Genomic DNA, 8,050 nt, shown 5'->3' with positions numbered 1-8,050 from the left:
TAACAATTTCAGTAATTGATTCTTTCTATTATTCAATCTCCATGAGAATGATTCTTATTTTATTACTTGTTTAATCTGTACAGTTGCAAAACTTAATCAATAAATAAAAGAAAAGGATCCAAAGGTTGTATGTAGAAGAAAGCGTCAACCCAAAAAACAATAAAGTCAACTTCAGTAGCGTAAAAGGCGACAAAAAAAGATTTATCTTATTTGATTTTTTTTAATATAATTAAAATTGAACAATATCGGTAATTAATTCTCTTCTGTTATTTAATGTTCGCGCAAATGATTCTTACCACTTTATTATTTGTTCAATTTGTGCACTTGTAAACCTGAATCAATAAATAAAGGAAGAGGATCCGAAGACTGTACATCCAAGAAAGTGTCAGAAAAAACAACAAAATCAACTCCTATGAACCGAAAAAACAATAGAGTCAACTCAGGTAGCCCAAAAGCCCACCAAAAGAGAAACAGGGTTGGTCAGAGGCAACCGTGACGAAGTGGCTAGAAACGAGAATAAAGTGGCTTGCAGTATCTAATCATTTTTTTCATTATTGTCGAACGCCAAAGCATATCTTCAAGTTCCAGACTAACCACTAGTATGACACGATATATAAAATTACGATAAAAGATGCCCAGTGCAAACACATAAGATTATTTCATTTTAAGGAATTTTGTACTTCATCAACTTGAATTATAAGATAACCAAACACAAAAATAAAATGCTTTTCACAGATTATTTCATTTGAAGGAATTATGGACTTCATCAACTTGAATTACAATGCTATTTCCTCTATACAACATCAAAGAATCCTGAATCTGCCATCATAAACCAAAAGAAAAAAAGTCCCCTGAAACTAGAATGAGTAGCAGTAGTTAGTAACGCAAAAACCCAACTTTTCCTCAGAGCATGGACCACCAAATTCTAATCATATTATACAAATAGTCCACATGTAGAGTGCTGCAGCATTTTTCCGACTTCCAAGAACAGCAGAAACAGAAAAAGACCCACTCTCCTGCGGCTAAAATGGCTGGAGCCCTTGGAGTTCGAGGCACCAAAAACTTATGCACATCATAAAAATGAATCTCCGAGGCTTCAGGATCATAATGGATCAGCACCTACTCTAAACTCTTAGATCACCCACTGAAAAGATACAAAACACAACAAATTAGTAAATAGAACATTCAAAAGGACCCACTCACCAGCTGTCATTTGAAGCATTCTCATCTATTTATAATCACTAGTCGATAAATGCAGTGACCCCAAAACATCAATTTACCAACTACGAAAGAAATTTAGAGCCATCATACAGATGCAACAGAAAATGAAACAAAAAATATGTTTTCTTTTAACAGAAGCAAGAGGATCCACAGAAATCAAACTCGCTTTCCATTAACTAACATATCTTATGAAAATCCTTGCTTCCATAAAATAATAAGGTCATACTAATGGTGATGCTGAATCTCATTGATTTTCTTGGCATGGTGGGTGACTATAATACTTACAAGTTTCTACCAATTATTGTATTCCACAAGAACCAAAATGATACAACTTATAACATATATCTTCATTTGCATGGATAGCAATATGATGCTACACCTAACCCAAGGTTCAGCATAGATATTCACAGACCAACATACTATTACCAAGCCAAGTCAGAACATCACAGCCCACTGCAAACTAGATCACAAAATTTTAGTCAGAAAGTTGATCAAAATCAAATGGTTGACACACTATTCTGCAAACTCCAGACACATTTTCCTCCAGAGGATCTGGTGGATGTATCACAAACACAGGTATGTCAGAAAATTTTTTCCTAAGTTGATAAAAATTACACATTAACTGACTTGTTATTCACCTAAGTCCAGTCAGGAAAACAGCGATGTACAACACTAGATCAGATGGATATATTGACAAATATATAGTTATCAATAGTTTTATTTGCATTATATAGATGGAAAATTACACTGAATAGCAGAGAGGATTAATATAACTCTTCTTGTAGAAAAACGCCTCACTCCAAAGAAAAAAAAAACAAGTGTTGCTCAGCAGCTAACTTCTTTCTGATGCTCAATTGAAATTTTATCATCAAGTACTTGGTATTGCAAACTTATCTCTCTTGACATATCATGACTGTTTATTGTAAGCAAAGAAGAACACCAAATGTGAAGATTAAAAAAGAGGGAAAAAGTGGAACCAAAACTCTGTAATAATGCAAATGATCAGGGGTTAAAACTACAAATTTTATCATAAATTCATAGAAATGAAACTCACTAAGAAGTATCTATAAAAAAAAAAATTTCCAAATGCCGCACTGTCAAGAACCATAACAACTATAAAGTTAGATACTGGTAAATCTAATGAGTTGCCATAGCATGGATAAACATTTATTAGCAGAATCACGTATAATACCACTCTTTCCATCACCAGTTGACTTCAGTCATACAATTACACCAGCAGATCCAGTCATAAAAGTCAATAACATGAATCAGTTTTGCTTCTCAAAAAGATGCAAACTCATTTTTTTTAACATAGAATTACACAAGCATCATTGATATCCCACTTGCCAAAAGTAAACACATCTTTTTGAACATAGAATTGTTCAATATTCAGTTTATATACTCTCCAATCATCCAATATTGAAACTATACGTCTTCATATCAGAAGGATATTAAGTTTTTTTCTTTTTTCTTACATGTGACAGCCCATTGACATCAAATAGAAAAGGTAACTCTCTTTATCTTATAAACCTCACTCTCCCCTCCTCAAGGTTTGAATCTAAGACCTCCAACTTGAAGTCTCATTGAGGTATTGCCTTGGGGTCTCAAGAACCACAATTGTTTACTCATCCAAGTTTTAATTCAAGTTATCATGTGCTCAATTACATAGTATTTTCCAGGCAAGGATATTCACCACCATTTACATCAAATACCATCACTAAACACCATTCATACTATTTAAAAGAACCATAATATTAACAAAACTGTACACATTTCTACAACAGAAGTGGAAACGAGCATATACACAGGAGGAACGTCGAAGAATCAAATCTTGAATTTTCTACGACACAGGAAAATTTCATCATACCTGAATGAAAACATTCAAGACTTTGGTGAATGTCCAGCGTCAGACCCAGAGGCTGAGGAGCTTTCACTATCAGAGTCTGCAATAAACATTATATATGTTAGAGCAATTAGAAAGAATGTACCTCCCCTCCCCAAAAAAAATCTAGTTAGAAATAAATCGTAGTACCACTTGAAAAAGACCCAGAATCACTACTAGAGCTACTTGAACTACTCGACCTACAAGCATTATCTCCCTGTTTTCCAACTTCAACAGGTGACATGGACACATTCTGTTCATCTGCAGGTAACAGAATATAAATTTTAGCTATCAGTCCAACCAAGCATGCAGCAACCAAAATACCATCATTCTTATAATTGAAAACTTACTAGTTGTGGCTTCCTTTGGCACTTCGACCAAAACAGGAGCTGAGGTTTTTAACTAAATACAACATAAGCATTAATTCGGAAACTCTAAGGGAAAGATTATTAAATTAGAAACTATGACAGAAAGCTTTACCTTCTCTGGCACAATCTGCTCAGCCTCTGCTCCGGCTTGCATGGCAAGTTCAACTTTTCTCTTGTTTTTGCTCAAACTCTTCTTGTAGTTGGTAACAAATCTATCTAGCTCCCAAAGAGTCTCAGTATCCACATTGTCAATGTCCACTTCAATTTCATCATCATGTTGAAAGAGAGCTGAATTCCTTTTCTTAATAATCTGTACAATATTGTCAAGTTTCTCTGAAGGCAAACCCTGAAGGTTAGTGCTAAGCTTCTGCTTCTCCTCGTAAGTCATATCCCTCTTGTACGGATCCTTTACCTTGGGCTTTTTTGGAGTAGGGGTCCTACTCAGTTTTGGTCTCACATCAACAGGGGATATCATCGACACTGATCTATCCAAGATCCTTCTCATATCAAGTGGAGGTGGTAGCATTGCATGTGCCTTTATTGTTGTTGCCGTAGGAAGACTCACTTCATATTCTATTGCAAGTCTCATATCTTGAAAGTAATCCGCCTCCATAGCAACCCATTTGTCCTCAAATATCTTTGATAACTGCTCGGCCATTACATAAACATCTTGTCCCTTAGGATTATATATCATAGCATTTCGAAATGTCAGTCTCACATCCTCTGCAAACTCTCTAGGTGACTTGTACCAGTTCTTGTTAAGCCTCGATTTCACAGTACCCAAATCCATGGGATGCTTAATGATACTATAGTAGTCATGCAAACCCAAACCCTTGACATCAACAGGAGCATTAAAGACCCAACCATGCTTATGTTTCATTAGTCTTTCGAGCAAAGAACCGCAGCTCTTAAAGAACTTGTTACCCATACCATGAGTGAATTCACCTCCCCCTCGCTTCTTCCCATTCAATTTCGACTTCTTGTTACTCTCAGCTGGCGGAATCTTATCTTTTGCAAGCAAAAACTCAGAATTTCGATAGAACTGATTTGCCTTAGGTGTTCTCTTCTCCTTCTCCAAATTTTCATTCGCACCCTGACTGTTTTCCAAGACAGAAATATTCAACTGGTTCAGAGGCCTTGATTGCTTAACAGGCTCCCGAGCAATAACCACAGAAGCCAGCTCTGGTTGAACCCTCTTGAAACCATAATCAACAGTATCATTCAACAGAACAAGGGAATTACTGAACCCAATTTCTTGCCCTTCTTTAGCTTCAATCATCTTCACCAAATTCCTCACCAAATCAAGCTCACTCTCCAGCTTCGTCCTCAATTCCCGCATCTCCTGCTTTGACCTTGAAGCCAAATTGATCTTCACTAGGTTCTCTGAACTGGCAACCTGCTGCTTGTTAAGACTTGAAGAGTCAACAGACACTGCAGTATCTTCGCGTGGAGCAGGCTCTTGGTGAGCTGAACCCCCATACTCCAAAGGAAGAGGCTGAGCTGGTGCTTCAGCAGAGTGTTTGTTGGTGTTGTTCTCGTTGTTGGTAGCGGAAGGGACAGCGGTGACAGAGGAGCTGTTCGCAGCAATGCTGTTGACGTTGTTGTTGTTGTTCGAGGTGATGTTGACAAGATTGTTTTTAGTGGGACCCTTAAAAGCTTTCCTAGTATAAACCTTGCTCTCAGTGTACCTATGCTTCTCCCTCTCACCATCTTTACCTTCTCCAACTACTGCCCCAGAAGCCATGCATATATAAATATATATATATATATATATTAGGGTATTAAAACCCTAACCAAACAATTCAGCCTCAGCAATCAATCCAATCTAGGATTTAACTCCCTCCACCTTCAAAACCCTAATTTCAACTCCCAAACTTGAGACTTCCCCCAAGTTTCAACCACCAAATCCAACGACAAACACAACAAATCTAGTGATTAAAACACCTCCTCGATCTACAAAATTAAAACTAAAACCATCTATATAAAGCCAAACTAAATTATAGATACAAAGAAACAAAGAAAGACCTTACCTTCGGTTGTTCGATTTTCAGATCGGTCTTTCTCTCTCCACGCTACTATCTTTCCCTCGACTTTTTTCCATTTATCCTTATCTTACAGGTGTACGGTGAGGAGAGCCCTCGTGGTTACAAACGACCTGAGAGAAGCGTGTGGGTGCATCTACAGAGCCGTGCGCGGGAAGTATCAAGTATCATGCGGGAATGGAGGGTGTTCCAGTCACGCTCTTTTTCTTCTCGTGTTTAGCACGAACCATTTGAAAGCTTGGATACAGGGGAGAGTGACGCGACGTCAAGTCGGGGTAAAGGGTTAGATTATGGCGGGGAGCTTTAATTTTTGTAGATTTTTCCCAGCCGATGAGAGGGAGGGTGTGCTTTAATTCCGGGCTGTTTCTAGGGGATTGACGCGCGACTGTCTGGCTGTGGTGGACTGGACTGCAAGTGCATGCACTTTAGGGGTCAAAAACTCAAAATGTAAATGGATAAAATCCGATTCACCCAAAAATTTAGGAAAATCCGAATTGCGAATTTTATTGGCAATTTCATTCTTTTATAATTTTTTATTATAATTTTATAATTATTTAATCATGTATAAATTCATTCTTATAAAAATTTTACTGATAAATTTCAAATAATTTTAAGTTATAAATAAATAATTATATTATAGGAGTACTGAATATAAATAAAATTCTCCCCTCATTGTACCAAATATCATTATATGATAGAGAGTTTTCCATGTCTAGTCATAAAATGTAACTACTGCGCGCAATAAAAATCTCTTTTTTCATGTTATTAAGTGAAACTTTAACAATAAAACTGAAACCATTAAAAAAAGAATAAAAGAATATAAACTTTCATGACATTTGTGTTAGAAGATGGGTACTTTGCGGGAAAAAAAAATAACACTTTAACCCTCAAGTATGAACAAAAAGAAAATGATACAAGTTTCATCCTCCTGTGTACATCGGGGGCAAGTAGGATTTTTTTGTACATTTTGTTGCATAAATTGAATTTAGATTTTATTTGATAGAAAGAATGAAAAGACATAAGGATGAACATTTTATTAATTTAATTATTAAGTTACAAAATAAAAAAATTATTATAAATTTTAAATATTAAATTAACAAAATTTTCATCTTCGCTATTCTTCATTCAAACTTTCACTTAATGAAGTATAATAGTCTTTAATTAAACAAATTTTTCTTTCTTAATTTGAAGGATGCATGGGTTACTATGAAGGATAAGGATTAAAGAGTCATATAAATAAGGAGATAAAAGTGGACAATATTTGCCGAGCTGAATACCTTCAATGGTTATAATTTCTATACTATTTGAATCTATTAGGCTTTTGACTCAAATTTATTTTTGGTTTGATAATTCTTTTTTAAATTGCTAATATAGTTTATGGTTTTTGGAGCCTATAAACACGTGGTTATGTTTAGGGTTATTGGAATCAAATCCATTATTAATTTCTAATATGAGATGAATTAGAATTTTATTTCTAATACAATTTCACATAAATAATATGACAATTTTATTTTCAATAGTATTGAGGTATGTGATATATAAATAGACACATGTACTTATGGAAATAAATAAGAAGTATTAATAAGAATTATTTTAGTAAAAAGTTCTCTCTCATAAACTCTTTTTTACCTAATTATTGGGTATCCCAAGGTAGTTGAAGTGTGAAAATTTATAAACAATTCTCATAGTTGTTTCATAGACTAAAAAGATTTAAAACAATTGTTCAAATGGTAAAATAGAAAGTAGATCTTTGAAGTTCGTGATGCAAGCAACCGTAAATTAATTTTGAAAATTTAGAATAAAATTAGAGTGAGTAACCTTAATCTACTAATAATCCTATCGCTGTATCAAATATTAGCATCTTGTTTTCACCTCTAATTTTGATTCTATGGTTATTTGACATGCTAGAATACTTTTTTTAATAATTTAAAAAGATTTTCAATCCTAAAATTTTGAAAATATGCTTTTAGACCAAAACGGTTTCTTAAATATGTATCCTAAAATAATATGGATTTGTAGGAAAATTTTGATATTAAACACACTATAGTTTAGGAAAAAAATAATAGTCAAACTAGAAAAACAAAATTGTAGATTAATTACTCTCAAAATTTTGAAAATTTTGATTGGAGAACATGCAGTGCCTTTTTTGGCATGTTTTAGATTCTTTTTCACCAAAATTTTCAAAATTAATTTATGTTTTATTGTATATTTTTTTGAAATTTTTGAAAATATATGAAAAAAACTTTTTATAATTTTTATGAAAAATAATATAATTTATTGGTGTTTGAAATTCACTCTCACAGTTTAGAACATGTGTAAGAGTAGTTTTGATGAGTGAGAGGTAGTTTCAGCTTTTTAATGCCAACTATTCTATGATAATATATCTCTAATTAATTCATCTTAATAAATAAATAAATAAATATTTTATGTGCAATAATTGATAATTATGATATTGATATTTAGAATATTGATAAATATTTTTATGGAATATATTTTTCGTCGATATCATTATATCGTATCATGATTATTTTATGTAT

At 33.8% G+C, this 8,050-nt stretch overlaps 1 protein-coding gene across 9 annotated transcripts; it reads right to left on the bottom strand.

Annotated features, from left to right (window-relative positions):
* Nucleotides 1-723: 723 nt before the first annotated feature.
* Nucleotides 724-5,924, bottom strand: LOC111292285 (transcription factor GTE4-like). 9 transcript variants are annotated; one of them, XR_002690500.2, is made up of 7 exons: nucleotides 5,502-5,924; nucleotides 3,584-5,424; nucleotides 3,454-3,492; nucleotides 3,254-3,364; nucleotides 3,089-3,164; nucleotides 1,968-2,134; nucleotides 724-1,144 (listed from the first exon to the last, which is right to left on the bottom strand). XR_002690500.2 is itself a non-coding variant. In XM_022884580.2 (5 exons), exons 1-5 carry the CDS (start codon nucleotides 5,213-5,215, stop codon nucleotides 1,125-1,127), a joined length of 1,878 nt encoding a protein of 625 aa, XP_022740315.2. In that variant the 5' UTR covers nucleotides 5,216-5,556; the 3' UTR covers nucleotides 724-1,124. The 9 variants fall into 9 exon arrangements, 4 of the variants coding, with proteins under 4 accessions (XP_022740315.2, XP_022740316.2, XP_089622969.1 ...); XR_002690501.2 differs by having other exon boundaries at nucleotides 3,454-3,505; nucleotides 3,584-5,556; XR_002690499.2 differs by having other exon boundaries at nucleotides 3,584-5,556.
* Nucleotides 5,925-8,050: the final 2,126 nt, after the last annotated feature.

The sequence above is a fragment of the Durio zibethinus genome, chromosome 10 (genome assembly GCF_047325235.1).
Source record: "Durio zibethinus cultivar Kanyao isolate XHJ-2024 chromosome 10, ASM4732523v1, whole genome shotgun sequence".
NCBI lineage: Eukaryota > Viridiplantae > Streptophyta > Magnoliopsida > Malvales > Malvaceae > Durio > Durio zibethinus.
The sequence above is the reverse complement of the archived record's forward strand: the minus strand, read 5'-3'. Positions and strand labels throughout refer to the sequence as shown.

Excerpts from the sequence above, each read along its gene's own strand:
- LOC111292285 (XM_022884580.2), bottom strand. The coding sequence starts at position 5,215 with ATGGCTTCTGGGGCAGTAGTTGGAGAAGGTAAAGATGGTGAGAGGGAG. Across the intron at positions 3,165-3,253 it reads TTCTGGGTCTTTTTCAAGTG|ACTCTGATAGTGAAAGCTCC; the intron begins GTACTACGATTT and ends TGTTTATTGCAG. Across the intron at positions 1,145-3,088 it reads TCTTGAATGTTTTCATTCAG|TGGGTGATCTAAGAGTTTAG; the intron begins GTATGATGAAAT and ends GTATCTTTTCAG.